We start from the raw sequence: 15,561 nt of genomic DNA, 5'->3' as shown, positions 1-15,561 counted from the left end.
AAAAAAATTATTTAACCCTTGGTCAACAAAAACGAAAAGAATAAAGGAAATTAAAGTGCAAAATATGTGTACCTGTAAAAGAGTGAGATATCCAATCATTTACCTTGTCACAGCAAAGTTAGAATCTTCAAACTTTTCGTACATGTGGGCTAATCATATCCGTTACATGCGTGCAAGTCTTTGAACGTCTTAAAGGCTTTCAAAACCCTCTGTTTAACGTTGTGGCATTGTAAAAAAAATTAGAAGCGCAGGGAGGAACCTTTCAAGGTGCATGAAGAAACTTTCTCACATGAATTGTAATTCATAACAATTTCCAAAACAAACTTGTTAGAGTACATTTCATACCTCCCAGAACAAATTTTTCAGAACATATGTAATATTTTGGAACAAATTTTTCAGAACCAGCTTTTTTTTCCAGAACAATTTCTCTCTTATTTTTCTTCTTCTGCAATGGATATCACATGTACAACATTGATAACATAGTAGCGATAATGACAACAGTGACAAGATGCAATAACAAAATATATTTTAGTCTTTTTCTTAGTACAAAGAAGAAAAAGTCATACCAAGGTGAGAGATCTAACCCAATCTCACCTATTTCATCTCTCTCCCTCCCTCCCTGCCCCTTTACTAAATCACCCCAATCAAACAAGTTGTAAAAGAGCAATATGAATTTCCCAAACAGCCTAAGAGAAGTACTCTTAACTTGTATATTAATGAATTACTTTGCTTAGAGAGGACTGACGGAGCACTTATTTACACCACATTAACAAGTATTCTATATTTAACTTAGAAAATGATACGAAGTTATGAACAACGCTTCATTTCATGGAATACTCCTCATCCGTTCCACCGAAAAAGTAGCACAACCTTCACTATAATTCAGGAGCCTAATAAAACTAATTACATTACATATATATAAATAATAATTACAACAAAATAGAAACATGTGAGCACGGTACCAGAACCAGCACGGGCACCGCAATAACTTCTACCTTCCTAATTCTTCTTAGAAGCTCCTCAACGAGGGGAAAGAAAGACATATTATAATTGCCCAGTGTTAGGCCAAATGCGCAAATACTTCCTCATGTCATTCATCATCTGATAAACAGACTACATCAGATGATGTAGCTGGATGAGCTGAGGTTGCTGGCGTTATACTACTTTTGTCACATTTAGATAGGTTCATCGTAGGCAAATCTGGCATATCTGGCCGAACATTTGGCAGATATATGCCGTGTTGACTGTTAGGATCAGTGTGAGGATTACTGGCAGGTAAAGTGGGTGGCCAAAGCCCCCCGTGTAGAACAGATGGAAGGGTTGCCAGCGCTGGCCAGGGTGTCTGGTAAGAAAAAGGGGGGGAAGTTACAGGAATATTACCGGGTGCAGGCTGACTTGGTCTCCCACGCAGAACTGTACAGAAAGTGGAGGCTGGGACAGACGTTGTTGTTCTATAAGGGTGGAGATGTGGTGCAGGGGCACGTATCTCCCCACCAGTTTGAACATTTGCCAAGAGTGAAGAGAGAGGATTGATACGTGGTAGTCTTGAAGAAGTAACGGAGAATGTTCCGGGCGTACTGTACATGGCTTGTATTGGTGGTACCGTAGTCTGTGAGGTAGTTGTAGCATAGGAACTCTGCAAGCTGGCTGCAGAATACTCCCGAGAAGATGGTCTAGCAACCACATTGGGCGCAGTGGCATTTTGTGGACTTGCAACCTGAAATAATTGCTGAACAGAACTTGCATCTGATATTAAATATAAAATGTGGTTAGAAGAGACAAACAAAAGTTGGGGCAGATGGGTGCACATGAGGTGGATGCCCCTGCGCAACAGATAGAGACGTGCATAAAAATGGCATATTTAACAAAGTAAAACCTTTCCCTGATGTTTACATAAACCTAAACCATCCTTAACTGCACTTGGCAAATGCACTGGTAGTTTTTTCCTATGTATAAAGAAAGAAAACAGAAAACGCCGGTAGTGTTTGAGATATTGATTCCAAAGGCCCTACAAAGCCCAGTAAAAGGGAAAGCCCACGGTCCATTAACATTTGTGCAGATTCATTTTTTTTCCCATTCGGGAGTTAAATTACAAAAGTACATTAACAGTGGAAGAAACACAAGACTGTCATGTTAAGAAGTCTAACCAAATATATTCACCGTAACAGCAGTTTAAATATGTTTGGAAGCAGCAGATATACTTCGGCAGAAACTTGTACAGTCAAAAGGAGAACAATAAAGGGCATAGAAATTTCCACAATCACTAGAGTCAGTATAACGAGAAATATACCTTTGTGCATGCTTGGTGCACCAGATAGTGTAAAATCCATGGATTTAACCCTACAAGCCTCAGCCAATTTCATATTTATATTAACTATGTTATGTTGTTTGTCCAGGTCCTTCCTTACTTTCTGTACTTCAACTTCATTCCCCTTGTGTTTAATGTCAAACTTCCTGTAAAGTTCCCTGAGTTCCTTCTCAAAATCCTGTCTCAACTTCAATTTCTGCTCCAACAAGTAAAATAATATAGTTATTGTAAGAGAAAAGATTGAGGATATATAATCTAAGAATCATCATAGCAACAGTAAACCAAAAGCTAACCCTTTCTTCAAAGTCTTTCTTATTATCCTCTGCCAGTTGATGTAGTCTTGTCATTTCACACTTAAACGGATCAAGAGCCAAACGTTGAATAATACTAGAATCTGATTGGCTTGCAGGTTGTATAGGATGATTATTAATCTCTGCGAGAGTTGACTGATCTCTTGTGTTTGAAGACTGTTGTCTAACTCCAGCAAGCTCTTGCGAAACCAAGTCCATATTTGAGGCTGGATCCAGTTCCACATTTGAGGCGCATTGCACACCATTGTGATCTTGAATCTCAATTGATGTCTCGGGAATGTGGTTGCGAAAATTCTTTTCAATGGATGGCTGGTTTTCAGTTCCAGTCACTGTAGGCAAGATAGACAGGTCTCCATCATTGGAAGAAAGGATACTTGCAGAAGGTAACTGATCCTCCTTCTCGGGTGGCTCCATGACCAGTGAATTATCCGTAGATACGTTAGCTGGTACAGTATCAACAGAACTTGATGCCAAACTGTTCTGCATTTCTATTGTAGTATTCTGATCAGGTGGAGACTCTAAAGATGATAATGGTCGTACTTCTTCAAGAGGCTCCATGAGATCCTCAACTGATAAAGATACTGGAGTCTCCTGGGACAAACTGTTACCATTCATGGTTCTACACACTCCTTCCTGCTGGTCTGAATTTGTGGGATGTTGCACAAGAGATTGATTTTGAATCTCAATTAATGTTCCAGGAACATGGTCGAGGAGATCATCTTCATTGTGTGGCTGATCTTCAGTTCTGGTCACCAAAGGAAAGTTGGATAGGTCCCAGTTGGAAGAGAAGAAACCCACAGAAGGAAATTGCCCCTCCTGTGGAGGCTCCATGACCAGTGAATCATTAATGGATTGATTAGCTTGTACAACATCAACAACAGTAGATACTACATAGTTCCGTGTTTCTCTAGAAGTATCCAGATCAGGAGGAGACTCCACAAATGATAAAGACGGCACTTGTTCTAGAGACTCCATAAAATCAACAGGTCTAGATACTGGAGTCTCCTGGTACGAACTGTTTTCAGTCATGGTTGTACATACTCCTTCCTGCTGGTCCAATGTGGCACTTTTATCAATAACCACATTGTTTGTCAATTGGAATTCAACCTCTCCAAGGCTATTTTCTGGCATCAAGACAGAAACGTGTTCATCAGGTAGGGCTTTGCTATTGCTTGGGCTTGTAGTACAAGTCTTTGATGACAAACTGCCATCACATACTGGACCTACATTAACTAATTGATCCATGGATGAAGAATTATGAGGAATTACATTGTCAGGGTAATTGACAGCGTCAGGCATCCAATTAGCTTCCTCCCCATCTAATACATTTACAATGGCCCTCTCATTAGTTTCTGACACCTCGACTGGAATTTGTCTAATAGGTATGCTTGATGAGACTCCATCATGATTTTGTTTCTCTATAGAAGTTTGATTTGAAAGAATAGAATTAGCATCAGAGCTATTATTACTGGAACTATCCTCTCCATATGGTTTTGACAACACACTATCAAAAACTGAGTCATTTACTGCACCTCCAGATATTTGCTCAGTGGATGAAGTCAAATTGACAGCCTCACGTATTCCCACATGTGCATCTCTATGTAATATTATGGTCCTATCAGCATTTCTCTCATCAACCAAAGGAGAATTAAGAATAAAATTATCTGAACCACTGCCATCAAGTGCAAAATTTTCACAATCTAGAGTGTGCTTGCCATTTTCATTATGGACACGATCTTGAGGTGATTTTGAATTCCAGGAGGAAATTCTTTCATCATACAAAGATGAGTTCATAGTGTCAGCATTCTTTGAACCATAATTGTTATCAGCGTCATGGATTTGTGCAGTATTCTCACAATATGGTGTGCACATGGTATTTACACTTGGAATATGTTCTTCGGATGACTGAGAATTCAATAAGGCCATATTCTTTGCACCATCATTGGAACCATTACCATCAACTTCTATTGATGATCCACACACAGGCTTGATCTGGGTAGTCCCATTTGGTTCCATCTGCCTAGAAGAAGGAATTTCAACAAGATCATTCTCAGAACTGCTGGTGTTACAGCCTGAAGGAGCCACCTCTGCACTAAGAACATCTAGTGTTTCCCCGTGACATATGTCTTCATTATATGAAGCAAGAACCTGTATTACAGCATCCTGCCTAGAATCATTATGAGATTCATGATTAAAATTTACACACTCTTCCCCGTCTGGCACTCTAATAGCTCCATCAGAACGTTGCTCTCTGGATTTGGAATGTTTAGATATAGCATTTCCATGACTTTCATATACATTTTCAACAATATTACTGCACTTAATTTCAGATACTAGTCCATCTTTTGAAGAGACTATGTCCATCTCACCATCAGCATGTTTAACAAGACGAGTTTGCAGTTCAACTGTGCTACTGAATGGTGCAACAACAGAGGCATTGGCATCGGGAGCTTCAGATAATCCAACCCCAGATTCAATCCTTGCCTTCACTTCCACTGTATCATTGGAACCCTTTCCTTCAGCAACATGATCAGACACAAGGACTTTTGGAGCATTATGATGTTGGGCTTGATCACAAATCTGTAAGGATTTGACCATGGTCCCAAGTTTGTTCGAAGCAATTGGGTTTAACAATTCATATGGTTCTGAAGACTCTTGGAACATCACCCTTGCCTTTAATTGCTTGACCTCAAGATCCTTGAGACGTATTTCTTGCTGCCTATTCAATTCTCTAGTTCTTTTCATGTAAGCACTTTTGGAAGCCTGAAGCTTTCCATCTTTAGTCAAATCATTGGGAGAACATGATCGAATAGCTTCCCACTCTATCTGGTGCCTTCTCTGAATTTCAGCATTTTCATTCTCAATATCTTTTTTTAACTTTATCCTCTCTTCCCTTTGCATCAGAAGTAGCTTGTTCCACTGGCTTTTACGTTTCTGAACGGTTTTAATATTTATAGAATTATCAACTTTTACCAATTCATCCTCAGGTATCACTTCAATATATGAATAAACCCCACTTGACGATTCAGAAGCCTTTGCACAGCCAGCAACATTAGGGTTTCCTTTGAGCGATAAAAAACTTTCCTTCAGATCCCAAAGCCTTGAATTGATTTCCTCTACAATTTCTTTTTTGCAGTCAAAATTCAAATGCTGCTTTGCAAGCAAAAGGGAAGCTTCAAAGTTGAGTTTGTGATTTAGCAAAGCAGCAATTGTCAAACACTGAAATTTTAAAAGTACACAGAAAAGCTTGTCAATTGTACATATTAACCAAGTGAACAACACAGTTAATTCAGCATTTGGAAACCCTAAGAATTAAATTTTCTACACTTAATTTAAGAGGTTGTTAAGATTGAAGATTGAACCTAGCCTCATTTTAACAGCTGATGATGCTACTCAGATATCAGAATCTTAACTAAGAAAATACCAACAGGCTTGAAGTTGACCAGTTAGATCAAGTGCAGACTAAAAGATTTCTGCCATTAGGTTGCTGCAACAGACAAATATTAATAGATGAAAAAACAACAGGCTTCAATGAAGTATTAGATTTTCCCAAAGAGAAAAGCTAACTGGTGCAGAATGAAGGATTATTATGTTATTCTTATTTATTAGAAATTGTAAGAGTGATGCACTTCTATGATTTAGTGAGATTTGGGATTACCAACAGTTATGTATAAAAAGGCTAAAAAGAAAACTTTTCAAGCAAGCAAGAGAACTTGGCCGAAGAAAACTGAAAAGGAAAATAAATAAGGACAAAAAAGAAAAAGAAAAAGAAAAAGAAAGGTAAGAAAATATTCTGACCAGAGATAGCTGAAAAGCCTGTAATATTGGCAATGGTTCTGTACAGATCTGGTAATTGTTCATAGTATATTCAAGACAATCTTGAACCATACTTTTGACATTATCCTGCATGAAAGAAAGATGTCAAAATACAACAAAATTCAAACTGATACTAGAACCCAGATTGAAGTATAGTAAATAAACTATCATGAAACTTGTATGCCGTAAAGTCTTCAAAACCATTCCCTGGGGATGCAATGCAGGGTTGGATTAGAAGACTTCAAAGCTATATAATTAATAAGTCAAAGTCAGAGACAATAAAATATATTATGAAAAAATAAATCCATGTTCCTAGAATCTAACCAATTTATGACTATTTGAATCTGTTCAGTAACTCCCATTTCCCAAATACTACAATGTACTGCACCTCCAACACATTTCCATACTCCAATAAAATCAAACAAAATCAACAACAAACCTTGGGAGACCAGAAGAATGGCATCATGTCAGAGAAATGTTCTTATTAATTATTTTCCCCCTTGCTATGTTAAAATTATACACTGATTGTTGTTTTCTAAATGGATCTTCATGGTAGCTGTCAGTCTAAAACAAATAATATAGGCCTACACCTATAGTTGGATCCCAAAATTATTGGCCTGATCACATAGCAACCATTTCTGACCCGTTAACATCATTTTAGTTACACTCTTAGCAATACATCCTGTTAAATTTCTAAATGTCATGTTACATTATCAACCAAAATCCGATATTCCATGTCAATAGGTTCTTCAACATAACCTGGATCTACCCTTTTAAACCTCGACTTCACATTTCCAACGCTTATGTCATTCCACATCACTGGAAGACAGCCTACAAAAGATTCACACTACAGCCTTTGCAAACTTTATGACAGGATTAGTAATTTATCTGAACATCCAGAACTTAATGAGAGGATAGCATCAAATCAAAAAAATTATGAAGGCATAAATCAATATTACTAAACAGCACATTTTAAATTGCAATACTATCAACGAAGCAGGACAAACAAATGGCAAGTAAAACATGACAGAGAAACCAAGAGCATACAGGGAGATGCAGAATTTCACAAAGATTTGCTATCTCTGGCTTCAGTAAAAGATGTAAGCTCCTCTGCTGTTTCCTTATTTTGTAAGTTTCAACAGTGTTCATTTGAGGTCTCTCCGAGTCTGACATTTGATCACACAAACAAATGATAAGAACTAAGAACTGCAATCCACATGGAATAAATTACCAAACAGTGTTGTTGTCGGGACAAAGGACAGTTGAGGTGGGATGCCCAAAAATCGTCACTCTGTGACCACTAAGATAATGTGAGTGCCTTTTGACAGTAAGGAAAAAATGTTTTGTGCATAGGGTGTGGGAATCAAGCAAATTATTTCTAGGGCTGTGACAGAAAAATAATAAGGAAAAGTTAACTCAAATCTTAAAAGTTGGGGATCAGGAAACCAGAGCTGTATTAGCAGGAGTTTGGCTGGTAATAAAGAGATTTGTGCATATATCATTCAGTTTGAAGATGAAAAAAAGAAAAGAGCAGAATGTATATAGGCTATGATGAGTGGAAACCCATAGAAAATATCAGAATCTTCACCAAAGATGGGAAAAGCCACCTGTATTACTCCTGTGGCTCCGTCTGAACTCCACAAGCACCCCCCTCTAAACTCAAATGGCCAGGGTAATGCCAGAGATTCAAACTAACTGTGGACCACCTATCACTTTGTCATGCCTAGATGCAATTACATTCAATGCACAAAAAGGAGAATAAAATAGGCATCATTTTGGATGAAATTTTATGATACAACTGAGGCGGTTAGGCTCCTCAGGTGATAAGGAGCTATCCGAGAACTGGCATAGTCTCTTTATATCTCTAGGTTTACCAAGAAATACTGTTACAAACACAAGCAGTTGAACTAAAGAAGAATTAAAAGACATTATCCACAGAGCTACAGAATTTCCAGTAGAAAGTACCAGACAATGTCAAGCTCCGATGAGAAATGTCAACAACTACAACAATTTTTCTAGCTGTGTGAATGATATGTTGAAAACAGCTTTTTAGCTGTCCTTGGAGTGAATACTAAGAAGTCAGTTGTGACAGCTGTCGATAGACAGCTTTCACTAATTGTTTATGTTGCTAGCTCAGCACTCTAAGAGTAGTTATATCTAATGTAACAGAGATTCAACACAGTCATCCAAATAACATTTTCTCTAAGAAATTTCAATTTTCTCTTTCTTTCTCTCTTAACTCTTGTTATTTATCCATGTCATTGAACTGTGAAGACTCATAACAAACTGAAACTTAATAACGATGGGAACAACTAACCTTTCTTGTTCCTAGTAGATATCTTTGAAGGGGACTGGTCAACATTATCGATCGATTTCCTCTGATCCTTTTTCACATCTGATAAGGAGATCTGCCTAAAAAATCAACTCAAACACACTTAGGAGATAACAAAATAAGCTTATCCCTTGTCCGTTGCATGTCAACTTTTATTATTATCAACGGTATCTGAGGTGTGAAAGGGATGGGACCCCCCGTTTCCCATAAACAATAATTTTCACAGACAAACTAAAATTTAGGTTGTTATAATGGTCAAGTTTCTTAACAATGTGTAGAAAAATCCAACTTGATACCTCACATCTTCCTAGACATAAAACAAAAAAAGTATATTTATTATACATAGAAAGATATCCTCTAAGAGAGAAAAAAGGGAAACTATGTGAAAGCTAAACTTAATAAAAGCAATAAAACATGCCAATTAGCCTGAGCATTGAATGGATTAAAATTCTTATTTCACATTAATTCAAGAATAGGATTGATTAATTCCCTAGCATTTGCTAAAAAATAAAGTACCTTATCCTTTTGGAACATGACCCACTGGTCTCCACAACATTGCTGCATATCCTTGACGGGCGAGTATCCTCAAACAAGTAGCTGTTATTGTCATTGTCCACCAACAAAGTAGAAGCATCTGAATGCATGGCCACCATTGTTTTTTTTCTCTTAGAAGATATTGATTTTTCATCCTTATCATGCTCAATACGTTTCCCAATCAAATTTTCATTTGATATGAAATCCCTTGACCCTGAAATTGGTGATCTCTCCTCTTTGCATGAATCAAACCGAACCTTTTCAGGTGACCCACTGAGCTCACAACTTGCAATATTAGACGGTACCGATGGATTTACAGTCACATCATAATCTGACAGTTCTTTCACTGGCTCACTCAACTTAGGCTCAGCTCTCATCTCTTTACCGGTGGCATCTTCAGGTAGCTCAATATCCATATCGTCGTTGGCAGAATCTAAACAGTTCCCTTTAAGACAGCCATCAATCTTGCTCCCACCCTCGTCATCACCTTCTTCAGTTGACCTATTCATCCCATTTGTCTTCACATGGCAATCTGCAAGTCAAAAATTAAGATGTTAACAAAAAAAGCATACTAAATACCTCAGTCAGCCACATTTTCAATTATCCAAACTATAATAACCATCTAAGTCCCATCTTCATCTATATAGGCACCACAGCCATGGCGAACTGAGTGAGTACAAGAGAGAGAAAACTGCATGTGATTGATATTCTTTATAGACAGAAAATTTAGTGGGAGGGAATTATGCCATTGATAATTGATTGAAACTGGTAAAATCCAATAACAAAACCTCCCCTAACTCTTCATTTTTAAGTATAAATTAAAATTGTAACTTGTAAAATCCAATAATAGAACTCCACCTAGCTCTTCATTTTTAAAATAAAATAAACAAAAATGTAACTGATCAAGATACTCACGCTCAGTCACTCTCCTAGTTCTCGGTCTCGAAGAAGCTTCCACGCCTCGTTCCTCATCTTCATCGTCCCCAACCTCGCTGGCTTCAAACAACAACTGCTTCCCAGTGCAATACTTCTTCTGCCGCGTCCCCGAACCCGAACTCCTGGAACCAGAAGGATCAGAAGGAGAAGCGCTCCTCGTTCTCTCAGATCTCCTCAATGGACTCGACGTCTCCATCTTCCTCTTCGGATCTATCACGCCCCCAGGCGACCGTGGAGACCTTTTCTCAAACCGCTCAGACTTGCGATTTGGAGAGGCGGAGGTGCTCGAAGCAACTTTCTTCGACAATGTCTCTGTGGAAGACCTCGTCACCAGTCCTTTCTCCCCTATGCAACTGGAATCGGTATCGACCGTCATTTCCTAGTGCTGGAACCTAATTCACTAACCCTAATTCCCTAACAATAACTGTTTGAGAGACAAGGTGCTGAAAATGATGAGCTCAGGGAGTATTTTTACTCCCTTCAAAGGTTACTATTATGGTAGTTTGATGCTATGCTACATCAAGAGGATTCACCCAGCACTACCAAGCTTCAGGTATCCCCAGAAAAACTTTTCTGAAGAACCTAATACTATGGTTTCTAAAACGAGGAAAAGGGCATTTAAAACTATTTACACTCTGTGTCAACTAATTGTTTAGGGAATTGAAAAAAAATACTATGTAACCGATAAACACAACAAATCTATTGTGTAATGTGTATGTAAAATTAGGGGTGTTACAACTATTCCATTCTACCAGTTTAACTCCCATATCATATTATTGGATTGGATGATTGAATTTTCCAACTCCGTCTGGCATGCTATTGGACTCATATGTCTATTTTTGGAAATAAAACGGATTAATTTTTTTTATATTTTACGTGAAAACGGACCGTCCGTCGCGCTAAAATGAGTTACCGTTCAAATAATTTCAGATTTTGGTCCAGTATCAAATTCTTTTATAATCACTTTTTTAATGTAGAAATGAAAAAGTCAGTAATATAAAATCTTTTATAATACTTTTTTAAACTTTAAAACTTGTCATTGTTGAATGCTTTTGTCATTGATTTAATATAACTAAGGAACAGATTCTTTTTTAAGGTTTTGTTTATGCTTATATGTACCTCATTTTTTGTTTTTGAATTTTTTTTTGCTAAATATGTATTTTCTATTTTACGAAACTAACTCTTTAACGATACAAAGAAATTTTATTATATAAATAAATTTATATTTTCTAGCAAAATTATGTTATTATATGATTATAATTTTAGACTTTTTAAAAAATAAATTGCTATTTCATTTTTATTGATTATGTTTATTCTCTAAAATTTGTTTTTTTTTCATTTTAAAAAGTTATTTTACTTAAAGTGGTTGATATTGATGTTCAAGTATTTTACTACCAACTTATTATTTAATATAAACACATAAAAATCTATGAAATATTTTAATGCAATTAAATTATCGGAATTATAATACAGGAGTTTATTATTATAATATCTTTTATTCAATAGAACTAAATATATACATAAAAGATAATACAACTAAATTCTCATTGTTATTAAGGAATTAGTTATATAAATAACTATAATTGAAGCTATAAAATTGTGTTATTCCAAAGTTGAATTAGTTATAAAATTGTAACTATAGTCTTTTCAACTATGATTATAAAAAGAATTATGTTGATTTCTCCGTTTTTATGACAAAACCAAAAGTTCGCTATTTCAAAATTAAATTAATTATAAAATTATTATCAATGTCTTTTTTATTATTGTTCTTCTTATAATAGTCATTTCTTCGCTCTCAATTGACGATAGAAAAAGTTAATATTAAAATCTGAAAATTGACGCTATATCATTAATCATTAAAATAAATATGATTTTAAACCTAACTCAATCCATTAAAATCAATTAACGAGACATGCACTGAACTAGTTCCAACCAAATATATTTAGGCCAGTAATTATTTCAATACTTTCCATCGTAAAGAGATATCATAACCTGTATTTAAAATGTTGTGCAATTTTTAGTTGATCTGATAAGAATAAAATCACTGTGCAGTTAGTATTTTTCTGGCAATTGGGTTTTGGTTTGGCATATTTAAAGTATTATTGATTGGCTGATTGATAATCTGCAACGTGTGTGAATGAGAGGAAGGGCCAAGTTTCTGACATAGTGACAAACAACACATAAGATATTGAATACGTTTGGTAAGAAACAAGTAGAAAGGAATAGAACAAAGAACATGAAACAACTACACAAAATATTAAAGTTTAGTCTTAAGTAGCCATTTGATTTTTCTGCCGGCTTCTTCCACATTTATGCATTTGACCACGCATGTTGACAAACTCTAATGTCATATTCATTTGGAGGCTAGCCAAGTAATTCATTCATTGATCATAGTCATAAGAATACCCTTAATGAATCAAGCTCAAGAGTGATCTAATATATTATCACTTTGATTTTGCATCCTCTTCTTTTGTTCCACTGCATTTTTCTTTGTAACATTATACCAGTGACGACTGAGAAATCTCTTCATGGGAAGTCTTGTACTTGTCCACAAAATTATGCTTTATCTGCGGTTTGTTGCTTGGATTTGCTTAGGTCTGTGCTCTGCTTACAACCAAAACAATTGTACTTCAAATGAAATTGGGCTAGGAACAAGGTACAGCTGCAAGTCAACGCAGGATTCATGCGAAACATTCGTGGTGTATAGAGCTAACAAAAATTTCAACACCATTTCTAGTGTCTCAAAGCTCTTCAACAAGAGCTCTGATGAGGTGCTTCTAAAGAACAACCTCGTATCTTCCTCTTTGTCCCTTGTACTCAGACAAGGTAAGGAGGTGCTTATTCCTGTTAATTGTACCTGCTCTGGAACGTATTATCAAACCAGTTTAAGCTATAGAGTCCTTGACAACACAACTTTTTCCGAGGTTGCTTGTGGTGTTTTTGAAGGGCTGCTAAGTCGTCTCACACTGGCTGAGGAAAACCTCTCACAAGGTAATGAACCAGAAGCTGGTTCTGAGCTTCATGTACCTCTCATGTGTGTTTGTCCTGACAGTGAGAATTCCACCTGGAGCAAGAAGGTGAAGTACCTTGTCACGTACCCTCTTATAGCAGAAGATGATCCTGACAAAGTGAGTCAAAAATTTCAAATCTCACCAGGAGAGTTTTATGCAGTCAATAACTTGAATTCCATGTCAACTGTTTATCCTAACACAGTTGTTCTAGTTCCATTAGAGGATGGTCCAATCAGAATACTTGATCTTCCTGACTCTCCTTCTCCACCTCCAGGTTTTCTTCCTACAAATCCAGTGAACAAGTCACAACAATACATAAAACCATCCCATTTGTACATTGCAGGGTGTGTTATCGGATTTTTGCTGCTCATAACATTGCTTGCTAGTGGATTTTACATAAAGAGATTGAGAAAAATTGAAGTTGTTCATTCCTTCAGTCCGACCAACTCCCTCACTTTGTGGTCGCCAACTAGAAGCTCTCAGATATCCACTCAAACGGGTAAAAGCAATACAACTTGGTGCCTGTCCCCGGATCTTCTTGTTGGAATAAAGTACTACTTACTCAATTACACCATAGAGGAGCTCCAGAAGGGAACCAAGAATTTCAGTCAAGAAAACAACATCAGTAGCGAAGGTGACTTTGTATATAAGGGCAGAGTCAATGATGTTGAGGTGATGGTGAAGAGGATGAGGTTGGAAGATACACGAAAGGTGATTGATTTACATTCTAAGATCAACCACATTAATATTGTGAACTTGCTTGGTGTTTGTTATGGTGAGAGCAATGATTCATGGTCTTATTTAGTGTTTGAGTTGCCTAAGAATGGATGCTTGAGGGACTGCTTATCTGATCGATGCAATCCTCTAAACTGGTACAAAAGGACACAAATTGCCTTTGATATTGCGACATGTCTCTACTATTTACATTGCTGTTCTTTTCCTTCCTATGCTCACATGAATGTCAGTAGCAGAAACATATTCATAACAGCTGACTGTAGGGGTAAACTGGCAGATGTTGGAAGGGCATTGGCTGCCAGTGCCACACTCAGCAAAAGCAATAATGGTGTCGAGATTCCCAAAGGATTGGTGGCACCAGAGTTCCTCTCGCATGGGTCAGTTTCTGAAAAAGTTGACATTTTTGCATTTGGGGTTGTATTGCTTGAGCTGATCTCAGGAAGGGAGAATTTTGATGGAAAAGCAATGAAAGATTCCCTGGGATTCTTGTTGGGGGAGGCCAGTGAAGGTGGTTGTTTTGAAGGGTTATGGAGTTTCATGGATCCTAATCTGAAGGATTACTCTCTTCCAGAGGCTTTATGTTTATCTTTTCTGGCAAAGGATTGTGTGGCAGATGATCCTCTGCATAGGCCAAGTATGGATGATATCATGAAAGTCCTTGCAAAAATGGTTTAGCCAAAATATGTGCTAAGCTGCTAATTGTGAAATGTGAGAAAAGTCATATCTGTTATATTACCTCATGAGTTCTGCTACTTGCCTCTCTTGTTTGTACTTATTAAATAGTAATAGACATTGAAACAGCTACATATGCAAGGAATTGCTTTGGTTTGTAAAGTAAATAATGAAAAGATTTTGCTGTCATTTCTGAATTGGCCTTCAGTTATGTCACCAATCTTTGTCGTTGAACAGAGATGAATCATCATCACCTGAGCACTTAGTCTTTGGAGGACACTAGAAAAGCAGATGCCATTTTACACGGCTGTTGCTTTTTCTTCCCCCAACAATTACTAATTGCATTTCCACAATAATAGAAAAAAACTCAAATACCTTCACTACTGCATCATATTACTCTGGATGACATTATATACGTTTCAGAAAATTTGTTTTAGAAAATCTTTTGCAGAATGTGTTTCATGCGTTTCAAAAATTTAATTCTAGAAATTCTGTTTTAGAAATTTCGTTCCCAAAATCTTATTCTGGAAATTTTGAAAAGCCTGTTGCGGAAAATTTCCTATACATACATCGCGGAAGTCAATTCTTTAGAGGGCAAAACAGTGATTTTCAAAAATTTGTTGAGTGTGTAAAGAAATTACGGGGTACATAATGTAAAAGCATTTTACAGTCACAACAAGAAATAGACCGGCCTTCACTAAGCCCAACGTTATGCGCATCAATTTAAGAAATGAACTTGACTTACAGCCGATTTTGATTGTTTTAAAAAGTATATATAACATTAATTAGACCTTATTAATAGTTGGATTATTAGAAATAATATTTTATTGGAAAATATTGATATCATAACCATCAACATGAGTTATATCAGTATAATTTGTGGTAATTAATCAGAATAAGAATAAA

General features: G+C 36.7%; 2 protein-coding genes across 2 annotated transcripts; one reads left to right on the top strand and one right to left on the bottom strand.

Annotated features, from left to right (window-relative positions):
- Positions 1-807: 807 nt before the first annotated feature.
- Positions 808-10,993, bottom strand: LOC108322021 (helicase protein MOM1). The gene is made up of 8 exons (XM_017553959.2): positions 10,217-10,993; positions 9,284-9,833; positions 8,753-8,847; positions 7,483-7,601; positions 6,418-6,522; positions 2,602-5,838; positions 2,291-2,504; positions 808-1,746 (listed from the first exon to the last, which is right to left on the bottom strand). Exons 1-8 carry the CDS (start codon positions 10,611-10,613, stop codon positions 1,091-1,093), a joined length of 5,373 nt encoding a protein of 1,790 aa, XP_017409448.1. The 5' UTR covers positions 10,614-10,993; the 3' UTR covers positions 808-1,090.
- Positions 10,994-12,765: 1,772 nt separating this feature from the next.
- LOC108322013 (lysM domain receptor-like kinase 4) lies at positions 12,766-14,844 on the top strand. The gene has a single exon (XM_017553957.2). The coding sequence runs from the start codon at positions 12,766-12,768 to the stop codon at positions 14,656-14,658; it is 1,893 nt and encodes a 630-aa protein (XP_017409446.1). The 3' UTR covers positions 14,659-14,844.
- Positions 14,845-15,561: the final 717 nt, after the last annotated feature.

The sequence above is a fragment of the Vigna angularis genome, chromosome 5, assembly GCF_016808095.1.
Source record: "Vigna angularis cultivar LongXiaoDou No.4 chromosome 5, ASM1680809v1, whole genome shotgun sequence".
NCBI classification, from domain to species: domain Eukaryota; kingdom Viridiplantae; phylum Streptophyta; class Magnoliopsida; order Fabales; family Fabaceae; genus Vigna; species Vigna angularis.
Note: the sequence above shows the minus strand (reverse complement) of the source record. Positions and strands in the feature narration are given on the sequence as shown.